This window comes from Brachionichthys hirsutus, chromosome 1 (assembly GCF_040956055.1).
Source record: "Brachionichthys hirsutus isolate HB-005 chromosome 1, CSIRO-AGI_Bhir_v1, whole genome shotgun sequence".
Taxonomy (NCBI): Eukaryota; Metazoa; Chordata; class Actinopteri; order Lophiiformes; family Brachionichthyidae; genus Brachionichthys; species Brachionichthys hirsutus.
The window spans coordinates 6,589,802-6,605,332 of NC_090897.1; the positions used below are offsets into that span (position 1 = coordinate 6,589,802).

The window sequence follows — 15,531 nt, forward strand, 5'->3', positions numbered from 1 at the left end:
AAAAGAACAGAACCCCAGAATAATAATTTAAATAATTATAACATACTTTCTAGCTGTATAATTTACCTAAATTTCTCAATCTTATGAGCAATTCAACCGGTGATCTTTGTTGAGAGACATTAAGGAGGATAATTTCACTTCATTTGTGATCCAAATTACCTCATGTTTTGCCGATTGCCTACTTTGAACCCAATTCAAGTGTGATAAAATGGCATTATGGTGATGCTGCGGTAATTAAGACTTCCAGCTGTCTTTTCAATATCCTCCAGTCAATATGCTGATCAGATTTCAGCTGGTCCCTTCTCACCCAGTTCTCATCAATTTACTGTCACTCGTGGACCCTCTGGGCCAATTATTGACAATGTGTTGGTGTGGGACGACAGTAAAACACGCTCTAATTTCAGTGTGCAAGGTTTGGTGTGGGAGATACATTGTGTTTGTTTAAAGCTGCAGCAGGTCCATTTCTGCAGGCTTTTGTAACAATAGGTAACTTACAGATAAATCCTGAACACATGTACTCTTCTCTTCTCATAGTTTGTCATGGCAAGAGGACATCTGTCTGACACATGAGTTGCTATGAGATGGAGGAGTGGGGCTATAAACCAAACAACTGACAGTGAACCTTTTCTTTTATTTCCTTTAATATTTTTTACTGCCCTCACAGGTATGGTGGTTCTTCAAATTAGCCAGTTCCCCTCAGCCAAAGGCCCCGATGGGCAGTATTTGTATTCATTAACGCCACAAGACCAGACAAATTCTAATGTTATTTTATGGTGATGGCATTTTTCATCAAGACATTCTCCAGTAATTTCCAACTTGGACTTTATGACTTTGCTCTTCCTCACTTTCACTGTTCAGACTTTTCTACCATCCATAGACACATATATCCATATCTTACTACAACTCTAACTTAACAATTTCACAATTTGCTTGTTCTGTGCTCTTTTCCAATTCTCCCTCCCTCCTTTCCTTTTCTCCTCCCTTCCCTCCCTCTCCAACATCTTCAGTTTTTCATTTATGGCCCATTGCAGTAGGCTGGTAATGGCAGAGTTATAAAGTATGGCCGGTGGTGCCTTCCGGCAGGATCAAATTCCATGTAGTGGCAGATAGGAAAAAAAATAAATGAGTATGGAGACAGTGAGGAAGAAAATAGAAAGGCAAATGTAAATGCATATGGTACATTTATTTATTTGTTTGTTTGTCATTGTTGTTGCTCTGCCAGTCTTTGTGTGAAAAGACAAAGTGAAGAGGAGAGACCGTGCAAGAAAACTGCCAGATATCTCAACAGATAAATATCTAATCAGTGGAGCAAGCAAACAATGCCAATGCCACCTGATCAGGCAATTACTTAGCACAGATCTGCTTCTTATCATCTGCAAGCAAGATATGTCACTTTCAGTCAGAGGCGAGATCTTGCTTGAAAGGAAAATGACTTGAGATACTGACGGGACTCAGCAGAGTCTGAGAAAAGAGAAATAAGGTAGAGAATAATGTGAAGTGGCAGAACAGAGGGAGTAAGCTGTAAAGGGACTTTGCCCTGTTTTTCTTTTTTAAATCACAGTGTAAATTATTTCCCTTGAGTGTTTTGTGCCACAGCGTCACGGACAAAAGCAGCTGAGAACCCAAATGCAGTAGTAGATGCAAAATCCAGAAACTGAGCTTTATTGTCAAAAACCTGGTAGTCAGTCCAAACCAGCAGACGAATCAGAAGAGCGTCAGGCAAAGGGAGGGTTCCAGATATCAGGCAAGGGTCAAAAACCGGGAAACCAAGACAGGCAGGCAGACAGGCGACATCGAAACCAGGCAGGGCAGATTATATGTGGTGTCCGGGATGATGACAGATTAGCTGCAGGTGAGTCTGGGAGCACAGGTGACCGGAATGAGCTGATTGCAGGAGGAGGATCTGGAAGACAGGAGAAGTTAATGCATGGAAAAGCATATGCCTGCCTGAAGCTGTGACACATAGATGAATTACTATACCATACCATTCATAATAACATGCCTAGAATACATCCTATCCATTAGATGTTGCAGTAGAGCATCAGCATCTCAGGACACTCAGAAAAATACAGGCTAGGTGACTGCAATTCCCAATTTAAATCCTTTTAAGAATATATACCTAATTGTGACATTTAGCTGTACAAATGAGAACGTTTATGAAGTGTGTCCTGCTTTGAAATGCCGGCTCTCACATTTCAGATCAAAATGCGATGCCTGTCATCAGCAATTTGTTACAAATATTATTTTTCTGCTGATGTCTTGTTTAAAATATTTTCTGAGGCATATTTTAGTGATTTTTCTTTTCTTTTCTGTAATACAAGAAAACTTAACAAGCAACAATGTTGGGCATAATGCCAGCAGAGACACAAACACATTGAAATTGTAAATAAAGCAGGAAATAAACCACAAAATAGTCCCACTAAAAATCAAACACCGATAACTACTGGGTGTGCTACCATAAACCCAAGGTGTTAAATTCAGTTTCAAGGGGCCAACTCAGCGCTTTGTGGTTGCAGGCAGAGGTTTGTGCTGCACAAATCACTCTGGAGAGAAGGCATTTACAATCTCACTCTCAAGCAGATGGAATCATTCGGTTGCCCAATAAGCTTTTGAAAGAGTTTTACTGTGAGCAGTAAAGCAGAGTTTTAGCTTTGTCTTCATTGTCAGGCCTCGCACTTCCCAAACTATCCCTGTCATTATTGATTACGAACCTGTGTGCACAACAAATTAACTGGTAATAAAATAAAAGCAAATAATATAAGTTTCTATCCCACAAGACACACATTTCAACATTTAGCCACAGCGAAAGAGTTAGAGGACACCTTTCTTTCAAAACGGGATTTCGGACTTTGACCTTTCAGGTAGGAAGTTTTAGGAAGGAGGAGGGCTGATTCTGATAGAACATGGATGCATCATATACATATTCATGCCGGCATCTTTACAATCTCCACATTTTCAAGGTTGGCACCCCAGATTAGTGTTGCCACTCTCGGCATCTGACCAAATGTGGGACATGGATGGTGACAATCTCCCCAGAATAAAACCATTTCAACTTTAACTTTGGAGTTTTATGGATCTTACATATTTGTAAGCCAAACAACAATGAAAGTGAAGTTCTGCCAGAATACCACTTTAGTGTCTGAGCGGGAATCGGCAGAAGTGGTGTAGAGGTGTTTTAATAAAAGCATTGTGCAGATTGCTCATGAGTCGAGTGATCGTCCCTTAACACAACACAATGAAACACATGCAACTATAAGAGCAGCGACACCCTATATTACTGTTTGTTCAGCGATATGTGTTTTCAATTGCTGTGTTCCACAGTGCCCTGCATGCCACAAAGCTAATTAAAGATGTCATATACCTTGTCATAAGAGAATACCTACCTACCATACACAGACTTTGCAAGGTCGTTCTCTCACATTATAGTTCAATGCAATATACTGTGTGTGGGTACGCGCACGTGTAAGACAAAAAGTGATGCTCTTATGACTGTATATACATTTGAACTGTTATAAATTGAATGTCATCACGTTCCTTTTATTAAAGCTGCCAGACAGTACTGTGAAGTAATGTTTTTAATGTGCAGCATGTCAAACCTAAGCTGTAATGCTATGGCCAAAGCATACAAGACCACAGCAGGATTTTGTATCGGAAGTCTTAACCCATCTTCATCTTCTATAGATTATATATATATACAAAAAATACCGCACAGAATTGAAAATGTAATAATTCTCAGGAATGTATCTGTGATAGGTCCATGTTTTCTGACAAAAACCTGCACACTGACACCACAACGCACCTTCTGTTTGTCATTGGTTTTTGTATGAGGGACCCAGTGCAGTCGAAAAATTGCATCGCTTATAAAGAGTACATTGGAGTTTAAATTAAAACCTCAATTAAATAAGAGGTTAATAATGCTGGAAAATTCTATATATTATTGTTCAAGCTCTTCTGCTTTTTTCCTCATTTGATTTGGCTTAAAATCTAAGCTACCAGTGAAGAAAGAAATACAGTATGTGAAGAGATTTTTGTTGATATTCTTTGAGAAACTGAGGAGAGAAAGCCAAACTAAATCAATCTTTACTCCACAACCTTGCATTTTAAACACAGGCAAAGTTCTCATTATTTCCAAATGTGGGCCTCGTGCATGTTTTATGCCCTCTTTAAGGCAACGTCTATGAGCAGAATGTTGAATAATTGAAGAGACGCAAAGCTGGATCAAACAGCAAGTCTGCCCCTGTTTGTGATTCTTGGTTTTCATTCTGCGCATGTGGCTGTGTGGATGAATTTTTGCACCGTAAAATAAATAAATAAGCCCCCGTCCCATTCGCTTCACACTCTGGTGCAAACTGTTGCAGTACACGCTGAAGGTCCAGGCTTAATGAGACCAGGACAACATCGTCATCATCGAGAAATGAATTGACTACTAATGTTGGATTCTGTTATGACATTTTGTGTCGGAAGTCTTAGCCCATCTTCCATCTTCTTCTTCGATAGATTATATATATATATATATATATATAGAGGGCAGTACCCTGGCGGTAGACCGGCCCCTCTCCAGTCCTCAGTCCGTATTTCTGTACCGTTCCTAACCCAAGACTCCATCCACTGAGCCACTGCTTCCCAATGCTAACGTACTAAATTATTTACTATGAAACATAAATATTATGCTTGTCCAACATCAGATTATCTGACTGTTTGCATTGCTGTATCTTAAAAGTTAGCATGCAAATGTATTGTACTAGAGCCCACATTATCTAGTCTAAAATATATGAGGATTTCATACTGTGTTTAGAAGACAACAGAGCTGGTCCAAGGAAGTGGAAGAATAAAAAAAAAAACAATAAGTCACATAAGTGTTCCAATAAAAACAATAAACAATGAACTTCACAGGGATCACAAAGTCCAGTCTCCAAGGTAAACATTCTGTGGTTATTGCGTCCACTTTTCTCAACTACCGAACTTGTGGTTATTATAACAACTAAAAACAGCAATTCTACCATTATAATAGCTGTCGTTACTGTGGTTGCACATATCTCTTTCTCTCTATCACCCCAACAGTTCAAATTAGAGGACTACCGACCCTGTGTCCTGGATCTGCTCAAGGTTCTGCCCGCTTGTAGCCAAGATTCAACAAGACCTGACAAAGAACTTCTAAGAATGTGTTTAATTACCTCACAGAACAAAACAGAGCAGGCTGTTTCCTCAACTAATTGCACTTCTCTTCCATAACCATTTTTGCTGACTGACTTTTGAGTCATCAGTGCCATCCTTTGGAAGAATCCATGCCAATGTAAAGAACACAGAAATATGTGGGCATTTTATCCTTCCCTGTTTCTCTACCTTACATAGATGCACATCTATTTTCTACCCATTATTCTGATTTTTCTTTTTTTGCAATGGTTTATGCAGTGACCTTTGGTGAATTACAATGAATAACCTGCAGTTCTGTCTATCAGGATAATATTAATGACTTATATCTTACATAATAGATGCAAACCATGAAATCACACAATCACATCTCCCCATCCGTCCATTCACACACACACGCTGCACCCTACCTCATTCTCCTCCACTGCCCGCTCACACTCAATTGAACCTGTCATCTTCTCTTTAGTCCCCTAATAGCCATCTACTCCCAGACAGCTATTAGAGTACAGGACATGTTATTGGAAATCAAAGAGGATTTGGAGTCCAGGGCATCCTCCTGCAGGTGAAAGCACCCAACAGAGGTCAACTTGTTATAAAAACACACTGTCAACCCTCACCCCCCCAGATGTATTGCCTCTGAGTAGACCTCTGTTTCCATCATCACTATGGCTGTGTTGGCTATATGTCTTGTATGGTTGTGAATAAGTGATTGAATGCAAGCATGTCAGAAGGATTTTATAGCAATTACTGCATGTATCCAAGTGATGTGTCTGTGAAAGAAAATCGATCCCTTTCTGATTTTATTCCACCAAGATAAAATATTTAGAACACGGAATAAAATCTATTTCTATGCATTCTCATCACTGACTTTATTGCATGTGTCAGCAGCATGATAATTCGATCTCCATCACTATAGTTTTCATTAAAAAAAGTCAAGTTGAGACTTCAGTGTGAAATTGTGATGTTATAGGAATAAGGTTGATGTTAGGGTTCTAGGTGTGTTAGACAGTTAAGCTGATAGCTTTCTAAATAACAAATAGCACGAGCTAGTTAACATTAACATTGTTCAGGCTGACACATATCTAGATGATGACATGAGAGTGGCTGGCGTTGGGGAGGACAATGCAAAGGACAGGACAAAGAGGAGAAGGTTGATTTGCTGTGCCGACCCCTGACGGGACAAGAGGAAATTACAATTGTAGTAGTAGTAGCAGAGCAAACATGCAAAACCTTGACCCGAACGCTCTAAGGGAGAACTGAATTGTTGTGTCAGCATCATTGTGTGGTATCCAAATGGAAAACAATGCCAGAATCCCAGTGGAACTTGAAATGTGGATGCATTAGACGTATATTAATAGCTGTGGTTAACAAAAGCAGCGCACTGATCTGCAATTGATCTAAGCTGTGTGCAAAGGCAGGACTTCGGGGAAATCAGAAGCTTCATTAAACTTTTATGTTGTATTTCTGTACACATGCATTTTCATCTGGTGTCTTTATTTACTAAAAGGCCCAAACTAAGTAAAGTTAGACTCTCTCTTGGATTGTAAAATGATGAATAATACAATTGGAATGTGGAAGATATTCACTGTTTATCAATTAACTCAAAAACGGAATATTTCAAATGTTTCCAGTGAGGTGATTGTTCTATGTTTATGTGTTGTTTCGTTTGGCTCTACAAAAGTGCCACCACTGTGTTAATATTTGCAGTTTGAATAAACTGTATTTTGCAATATTTAATATTTAGGCGGTGCTGCTGCTGCCTTCAATACCCTCATGGTCATGCATACAAACGTAAAGTGACAATTCAGTGTTTGACCATTTACTGTTCTGTGATGCTCTTAAGATATGCTGTATCTGTCTGTGTCTGCAGTGCCAATCTGTCACTACCACCTTCACTACATCACTAAATCCATGGTGTCACTACACAGACAGATAACAGACAGTCCCGTTCAGTCACTCTGACAGACACACATGCACACACCTACACACTCATACGCGTTTGTACATATTCACAAATTGAAGCATACAAAGCAGCTTATTCTCTTGCCAGATCTCTGTCACACACACGTGCACACATGGCAGAACCAGGAATTAAGAGGCAGATCATCTCCTAGTCTTTTAGAGAGACTGGTTGTTCCTCACCGTTTAGTTTTCTGCAGGCTGTTTTATCCCAAAATGTGGTTTATCATTTTATACATGAGGGTACATTTGGCGAGATGAAAATAATGAAAATAGGTGAGCACTTTGCCAAGCAAGAAATGAATCACAGAAAATCTCAAGCAAAGGCCACAGAAAAAAAAACCTTCATTGCATTGCCGTAGGTGCACTGCAAGTATATGAAGCTCAATGGTGTATTATGCTCCTAATATCATTGATGTATGCTAATAGCATAATTATCATGTCCACAGCAAATGATGGATCGAGAGAACAGATTATATTGACAAAACTATAAAGTTAAGCTACTAAAGACAGTTTTTGGTTGAAGTATTTAAATATATAATAATAAATTATATACATTTGTATGGAGAAAAATGCAGTAACTGAATTATGAATCAAAATGGTATTTGAACTGTAATAAACAATTGTTATAAACAATTGCAGATCGCTGTATCATCCCGTATGATAAGGTAACTCTTTCCATCACGCTGCCACTTGCATCTTAAGTGAAACAGGGTGGCACAGTGAGTAAGCACTGTTGCTTCACAGCAAGAAGGTCACATGTTCAAATCCAACTTGGATTTGGACGTGAGGAGTGTGCATGTTCTCTCCGTGTCGTGGGTTCTTCCTGGGTTCTCCGCCTTCCTCCCACCACCAAAGCCATGCAAATTAGGTGAATTGGTTACGGTAAATTGTCCGTAGGTGAGATTGTGTGCATGAACGATTGGCTGTCTGTGCGGCCCTGTGTTGAACTGGCGACTTGTCCAGGGTGTACCCCGCCTCTCAACTGTAGCAACCCTGTGCATTTTTTCAGCTGGTCAGTTTCTTCAGATCAGTCAGGTTGCCAGACTTATGCCAGGATGTTCTAAATGTCCAATGAACACCTAAATCGTAAACCACCAAACTGCTCTGATGCGATGCCGAGGAAACACATTCAGATGTAGCTCCAGATGTGTGTGTGTGACACAAACTCAGTGTGACAGCTCTGCCCTTTTCAACAACACTCTGAAGCATCTCAACCAACGATAGTTTAAATAAAACACCTCTTCTGTTCATTCTTTACAAGAGCTCTGCTTCACTTACAACTGATGTAAAAAAAAAAAGAGAAACAAGGCAACACTCCCATTTCCTCTCGATAGTATTCAGCAGGTCAAATATTGGAGAATGTAAGTGAGGAACAGGGGTAAGAAAGAAGGAGGAGGGAGGTGAGAGGGCAGAAGAGACTGTCCCGGTGTTGGGAGGAATTGTTTCCGTAATGTTTGAAGTCCACAACAATGAAATTAGGCTGCACACAAACACACTGCGCTACTTAACAGATAGAGCCAATGGGTGAGGAGGACAGGATAGAGAGGGAGGGACTGGGATTGTGACTGAAAGTGGCAGTGAATTTTGGAGAGATGGCAGAAACCAAGGTGGAGCAGCCTCCAGGTTTGTGACAGCAGCTGAACTCCACGGGAGGAAAAGGGAGATGATGCGCCCATGAAGGAAATGCGTAGTGAATGAAGCAAGTCAGGGAAGAAAAATATATATATAAACTTGCTTTGTTAGAGAGGAAGGAAGTGAGGCTTGGTTGCTTTTCGGAAGCTTTAGTAATCAAATGTTTAGATTTGTGAATGTAAACAAACATTTTTCATTTACGTCAGTCCTTCTCAGACATTAGTAATTTTCTAACTACACATGAAACAATGATGAGCTTATTAAACTGTTCTGTGTGGATTGCAGCATCGCCAGCGTTGCAGTAATATTTAACGCTTCGTCGTTTCGCTGTTTGGGTCCTTTGCTGTGCTTTGCAGACCTTGACACCCCCGTTCTGACCGTGCACCAGACCATTAGTGATGTGCGTGGCAGTTACTACCAGGAGAAGACGGTGTTCCTGCGCTGCACCGTCAACTCCAACCCTCCTGCACGATTCATCTGGAAACGGGGGAACATGCGCATCGAACAGAGCAAGGACAATGGCGTGGACATCTATGAACCGCTTTACACCCAGGTACGCATGAGTACACACCAGCAAAGACACACTGTCAGGTGTGCAGTGGCTTCCCGCTTTCTGCGCTTCTCTTTAAGAAGCACAAATTCCTCCCTGCTGAATTGAATCCTCATCCACTGAGCTTTTACTCTCATCCTGAGTCAAAGTTTTCACTCTGAATCTGTCTCTTGCTTTGACCCCCCCCCCCCCCCCTCCTACTGTTTGTGTCCTGTTATTTCACTGCATCCCCTGACTTTAAACTTAACTCCTCACGGCAGGGCTTTCTTTCAAGCCGGGTGTTGTGCCAAAATGCCAAAGAGGTATATGCAAGGATTTTTGCTCGAGTTTAAATTCATCATTTAACGACATCAGAGCGTGACTTTTTACCACCGTCGAGGAGGTTATGTTTTTGCCAGCATTGTTTGTTTTTTGTTTTTTGTCTGCCTGAATGTTAGCAACATAACTCAAAAAGTTACAGACGGATCTTCATGAAATGTACAGGAAATGTTGGGAATGTTAGGAGGAACAGATGAATTTTTGGTGATGATCCCCAAACATTTGATGTGATTTGTCAACACAATGACTGTGTATGTGGATGTGTGTGTGTCCAGCTCTGGGTTAGTGTGTGAGTTTTGAGCAATTCATCTGTTGAATAATAAAAAGCTGTACTCAGCATATATATGAAATACAGATCAGTAAACCTGCTCCATATTTCTCCAAAGTATATGTCAGCCACAAAGCAGAGTCCCTTGAGTTCAATAAGAGGCCAGCCGAGGTTTTCCAGCGTTGCCTCAGGCACTGCTAACCCATCACCTACTGCAGCAGGCAGACATTTATACAGATAGGAAGTCCTGATCTGAAAAATCACCAGTGATGTAGAGAGATATATGTTAGTATGTGTGTGTTTAAGACCATTGATGTTTATGGGAGAGACAAGCAGATTGCTACAGAGCAAGGCATCGTTTTATGAATGCCTTCACACCGCAAAAAGCAGCTCAGTTTCATTTTTATAATAGTCTGGTGTAGAAGCTTTTTGATTCATCACTCTTATTACTTCCCGTATAGATATCACATGTGTAAGTTGATAATCAGAACATGCAAACACAAATCTTGTTGTGGCTGTGGTTTGTGTTTCTGCGTGTCTGCGCATGCATGCAATGAACCTGTTAAGAACTGAAGTAGACTTTTAACTGGATTAAAAAAAAAAAAAGAACTGTCTCATGTATTTCTATGCAAGGCTGTTTTGGGTATATTATGTTGAGATGTATGAACATTCATGTGAAATATTTTTAAGACTGTAATAACATGATGTTTTGTCCCACCTAGGGTGAGACCAAGGTGCTGAAGCTGAAGAACCTCAGACCCAAGGACTTTGCTGACTACACATGCCAGGTTTCTGTCCGTAATGTGTGCAGCATCGAAGATAAGTCGGTCACCTTCAGGCTCACAAATGCCACAAGTACGTGCTTCATTTTTTAAAATACTAAATACAAACAAACGCTTTATTGCCTGCTTAGTCGCTCTGCCTCTGTGTGTCGGGGTCTTTGCTCTGGATGGTTGATCCTCTCTATATCACCGCCTCCCATACACTGCACGACACTATGTTTTAGGGCTCAGGTCAGGACTATCGGCTTTAATTCAGTTGTTACGCTCTCTGTTATCTTCCGTCACTCCACATACCAATCTGCACACGATTGATTAGCCACTCTACTCAACAAGTTATTGTCACTGATAAAACATACAAATAAAAATATCCTGATACATCACAGGAGAAAGCCAGATGCTTGCTGAGTATTTTGAGAGGCACGCCGTTCACTGAATCACCAGTGATACGAAAACTGAGTTACTTCCTCTGCACTGATCACAGAAACAACTGAGATTACTTACTTTACAGAATCCCCCCTCTCATATTTATAGTCCTCAACTCCAATGTCAGTCTGTCTGTCTGTGTGTGGATATGTGTGTTTGTGTCTTCTTGGACGATGTGCAAAACCATTGGACACAGAAATGTGAGAAGATAGCAGGATGTGGAATCTCTAACCAATTGGGGGGGAGAGAAGGGACGTGAACAAGAAGTTGAACAACTCCATATGTGTGATCTCAAGTGATCTCACACACAATAGATTATGGAGTCAATACATATTTTAAATAAAAACCCACTGCACATCTTTTCTCTGTGAAGAGAGGGCCTGAAAACTGTAGATTTGCACTAATAATAGAGATAGAGGAACGCTGCAATGATTGCTTTGACTGAAAGGATGTTTTAGGTTAGAAAAGCAGCCTTTCGGCCAAAACATCGCTGCTTTAAATTACCAAACTGGTTGTGAAAATGAAAGATTAACGTTCCCTGAAAGCTGTAGTTTGACATTTTGGGAATTACACTCATGCCCAGAGGAAGATGAAGTTTCTGTTCAGCCATTATTCTGCATGATAAATCCATGAAGGTGGAAACGACTATCTAGCCTGGCTCTGATCCACCCAGAAACCATGTCCACAATGAATAGCATGTGTAGTATAGTATGTTATGTTTTTAAATGGGTTTTATGCTTCAAAGAAATAGTCTGTCACACAACCATGTAGATTATTAAAACTAAAACTATTCCTTTGACTTTACTTTCTAAAAATACATACATTCAGCCATCAGGACAGCCCAGCAAATTCATAAAAGTGTCCTTGACCAGGGCACTAAAAACCCACCTGAATAGACAATTCATGCCCTGTTCTTTTACTCCTCATATTGGCGATGGCAGTAAGTGATTGTGCAGCTCGGAGGGTTTATTATGACCATTTTCGAAATATAAATCATTGTAAGAACTGCAATATTTAAGTTTGATCTTGGATATTTAACGTCACATTTCACATACTTTGTAAGTACCTACACAGTATATAGTACCACAGAGAACTAAATGAAAATGGAAATGCATCATCACCATAAATGTATTAATATTATCCCAGGAGAAAAAAAGGAAACTAAAAAAATAGATTTTGTTCTGTGTTAAAGTTGAGCATGAGGAATATGTGGTTGCACACTGACATAGAAAGAAGAGGAAAATAAGGACTGAGTGACTCAGACCGCAAATGAAAGATGGACACAGCTTACAAAAAAGAGAGTGAGGCAAATGAATCAGCTTCAGGTGAACACATTTTAGTTTAGATATGCTATTAACCGCTGCAGACAACACAGAGGACCAGATATAATTGATTATTACGAAAGAGAAACAGAGCAACCAAAATGAAATAAAAACAAGACAAGAACCTTGTGGAGGACTGGCCTGTATCATTCTTATCAAGCCTTCCTTCATCATTTTTTGCTCTGGAACATTTACACCAAACGTTTGTTTTTACTTTTGACATTTTTAATTTAAGTTTTTTTTTTGTGGTTTCCATGGAAACATGATTTTTATGGTCGATGGAGAACCAGTCATCCTCTTGATATATCCAAACGTACACACTACTGTAGGCTCAAATGGAAGATGTCAGATGCTGGTGCATTTATGAGGGTTAGGGTACAATTTTGGGGGGATGTCGTGGCGGAGGGGACATCTCTATTCCAGACGACTCTTAAAATTTCACACATGAATTACTCTTTTCCCGGTCTCCCCTCCGGCTCCTTTGGCTGATAATTGACCCCACTGCTCAGTCAATACGCACACACACAGACACACACAACCGTGACAACAATAATACTCTGCCTTTTACTGGCAAACAGGCTCAGAGACTTGCTAGAACAGCCAATCTGTCTGGACCGCACAGCCTCACAGAGTGATGGGAAACATATTGTTAAACAAACATTTCTCTCTTTCTCTCTTTCTATCTGCTTTTTTCCCCCTGTGTTGCTTTTTCTAACTGCATTGATACGTTTCCCCACACCATCCACCCAAGATTAAGAACTGGTGTCAATACAAGTCTACCGTCAATAATATAATGGTATACTGCAATCGAAGTATCACAGGTTAACATGAATATGTGGTTTTAAGTGGGCACACAATGTCAGCAAAATGAGTGGGTTGAAACCTTGAGAAAGAAAGATAGAGGAAATTTGAAAGAAAGAAAGAAACAGCTGATCGTAATCTCTAAAAATGCTTTTTATACAACTACTACTAAATGCTCAGAATATGTTAATTCATTAATCTACTTGAAGCCACGAGGATCGTAATTGACCTTTCCGTCTAATACACCCACATACCTTAGGTAGTAGACCAATCATGACGCTACACGTCATCTCTTGGCTCCACATTATCTGTTTATGTTCGCTTCCTCAGACAAACCAGCCTACTGTGCTTCGGGTTGCGTGGTGAAACATTGCAGCCACGGCTTGTGTAACAGCGATGACCGGTACGGTGGTACCCCGAACGACTGGAAGGAGGTGTCCGGTTTATTCACTTCCCTAAACCGACAAACAACTATGAGAAATGTCTGTATTGGATCAAGCGTTGTACACCCTGGTAAAGTCGTGAGGTCACCGCAAAAAATATTCACAATTATTCATAGTTTTGCTTAAGTTAGGTGTTTTATGGTGTGCTTGAACACCAGTGAATATATAGAATGTAGGAAGAGATAATGATACATAACAGTATAAAGGCATACAAGGATTCTAACAAAGTCTGCTACAGGAAATAATATGTTCCCCCCCAAACAAAATAACAATTTAATCTTAGAGAGTCACATCGATAGACTCAAATCTCCAAAATAAACAGACCAGACTGACGGGATTGGAAACAAGGAAAATAAAGAAAATAATATAGATACACAAAGGCCAGAGAGGGGGAGGAAAATGACAGATGGACACCGAGATAGAGAGGTTGTAAAATAGGAAAACAAATGCTGGCTTGCTGCTTTTTTTTTAATCTTCTTTGATATTCATTTAATGAGTGTTTTTTATTATTCTCCATTGAGCTCCTTTTTGTCCTTGTAGCATCAGTCACTGCTGAGATTAGATTCATCCAACTAGGTCATGGCATTACCGCTGATTCATTCCATGGGTACAAAGGGATTGATTGATTTTTATATCATAATCCCAACCTGGGATTTGAGTACAGGACCTCTGCCCCACCAGTAACTGCTGACAGCCAAATCCTCTTCCCACACCCAAAAGAAAACATTTAAAGTGGTGTCGTGCAGAAGTGAACAGAGGGAATTAGAAGAAGACATGGACATATGCAGGAATGGAGGAAAAACCGCATTAGATTGACAGTCACCACAAAATGTCAAATGTTTGAATCACTTTAATTATACAAATGCGTACACAACCTCCTTCCAGCAGGGTTCTGCTTCACACTTCACATCTTTAAACTTTTAATGCAATTCAAATCCTTCCTTCTGATGCATCTCCAATAATACATCTTTCAACATCACTCAATAACTATATAGGTCAAGGCTTACTTGATTATTTTTGTTACAGTAACTGATTGCAAGTGCCCCATAATCAATATACATGTACAGTACAAACATAACTAAACAAACAGACAAATAAATACAACATTTTGTGCACATTTTGGTCATAAATACCAAACTAATTATTACATTTAATTTTTCATTGAGACATCCAAAATCAAACTGATTTGTCTAAATCGACAGTTGAATGGAAAATCTTGTCAGCGTAATCCTTCTGACAGTCTATGCAGACAGAGTAGAACAGAAAAACAGGATGGTGTGTAAAGTCACACAAACTGAAGATACAGACGAGTTAAACTGACACAGAGAAAAGCAGGAGAGGGAGGGAGAACGAGAGACATTTGTTACCAGGTTGTAAACCGCTGTGCTGCACGCAAATCCCATTACTTTGGGAAGAGTGCTGACTGATCCCACGTTTCTGTCACCCACACATCCTCCGGAAATTGAAGCTATAATTCCCAAATCCTCAACCCCCCTGCTCCTTCTTCGTGCATTGTCATTGTCTTTTCTTTTTTTCCCTCTTTCTCTTCTGCTTTCTCTCCACTGAGCTTTTTGGACCTTGTTGGTGGAATTACATATTTAATTTCAGTTTTTCTTTATAAAGGTATAGTTATATAAAGCAAATTCTCACTCTCCAGTCAGAAGGAAAACCACATCAGCAACACACACACTTTTATTTTTTTCCCCCACCTTTAATAAAATACAAGTTTTTTTAATTTCTGATCCAATCCAGGACTTTGCTTTTCTCTATGCTCATAGACGTGTTACTTTGCTGGGACTCTAACAGACAAATTGCAAGGCTAAGCAGCTTCCACGGAGATTTGTTAAATACTTGAAGCTCTACACGGCTGCAGGGTTTC

At 40.0% G+C, this 15,531-nt stretch overlaps 1 protein-coding gene across 1 annotated transcript in view; it reads left to right on the forward strand.

Annotated features, from left to right (window-relative positions):
* Window positions 1-15,531, forward strand: part of LOC137893460 (MAM domain-containing glycosylphosphatidylinositol anchor protein 1) — a 108,035-nt gene that overhangs the window by 57,454 nt on the left and 35,050 nt on the right. The window contains exons 4-5 of the mRNA XM_068738875.1: window positions 9,102-9,298; window positions 10,604-10,736. Coding sequence (XP_068594976.1) covers window positions 9,102-9,298; window positions 10,604-10,736 — 330 coding nt within the window. The remainder of the gene's footprint in view (window positions 1-9,101; window positions 9,299-10,603; window positions 10,737-15,531) is intronic.